This window comes from Pterocles gutturalis, unplaced genomic scaffold (genome assembly GCF_000699245.1).
Source record: "Pterocles gutturalis isolate BGI_N339 unplaced genomic scaffold, ASM69924v1 scaffold44170, whole genome shotgun sequence".
NCBI classification, from domain to species: Eukaryota; Metazoa; Chordata; class Aves; order Pterocliformes; family Pteroclidae; genus Pterocles; species Pterocles gutturalis.
Genome location: NW_010142408.1, coordinates 1,255 through 2,239, shown reverse-complemented (window position 1 = coordinate 2,239; position 985 = coordinate 1,255). Strand labels below are relative to the sequence as shown.

The window sequence follows — 985 nt, the reverse complement described above, 5'->3', positions numbered from 1 at the left end:
AAGGCACACAGCCCCCCTCAGCCCGAGGGTCCGTGCGGGAAAGCTGCCTTAACCACCCACCCTCCCGTGGGGAGCAGCCCCACACCAGTGACATGGAAAGCCCCTGCAGAGGTGCTGGGGCAGCTTCCCCCCCCTCCCAGCAGCACTAGTGGTCAGGCTTTCCTCCTCTGCTTTCCCAGTAGCACCAACACAGACTGGTCCAGGCATAGGGCACCGCTCACTCCAGGACCCTGCTGACAGGGCAGCCGCTGCGAGCAGCAGCTGGAACTCCACAGCAAGGCAGTGGGGCTGGGGACAGGGCTTGAGCGTCTCCTTAGCAGGACATTAAGTTACTGGGTTGTAGGGAACAGGGGTGGCAGAGCAGGAAGGACAGGGAATGTCTGACAGGGCGCTTGGTTCCTGCCCCCGTGGGGCAAACACTCCTGGAGTCAGAGCACGGGGCACATGCAAGACCCCCACTTTGGCACAGATTATCTCCCCCTCTCCAGAGACCCACTCCTAGAAAGACCTGAAGTGCTGCAAGAAGGAAAAGTTCCCTTGTCACAATCAGTCCTTCTCCCCAGGGCAGCGCTGAGCTGCCAGTCCTTGTACAGACCCTGAGATCGTCCCGTTGGAGCAGCAAGAGACCTTCCCCTTTCACAGTCCCACCAGCATCCCACCATTCAGATCTTTGAGGACTCCACCCGGGGGGCCCGCCCTGCCGTCCCTGGGCTCTGCCCGCAGCTGCCGCAGCTCTCGCTCCAGTGCCTGGCTCCGGTGGTACATCTCCATGTAGCTGGCCTGGAGCTCCCGCTGGTACCGCAGCACCTTCTCCTTCTCCTCCTGCCAGGTTTTCCTCTCCAGCTCAAAGTTCACAGCCTGCAGCTGGCCCTGGCGCCGCTCCCGCAGCAGCTCTGCCCACAGCCACTCCACCTGCCGCTCCATGGGCTCCGACGTGTCGCTGTGAAGGCCCCGACACTTGGAGTCATCAGTTTCGCAGCCGGGG

At 62.6% G+C, this 985-nt stretch overlaps 1 protein-coding gene across 1 annotated transcript in view; it reads right to left on the bottom strand.

The window, feature by feature from the left end:
* Positions 1-636: 636 nt before the first annotated feature.
* The window catches only part of N4BP3 (NEDD4 binding protein 3), a gene marked incomplete at its 5' end in the record, with an annotated part of 1,581 nt that continues 1,232 nt past the window's right edge, over positions 637-985 (bottom strand). The window contains 1 exon segment of the mRNA XM_010084345.1: positions 637-985. This exon segment is cut by the window's right edge and continues 21 nt beyond it. Coding sequence (XP_010082647.1) covers positions 637-985 — 349 coding nt within the window.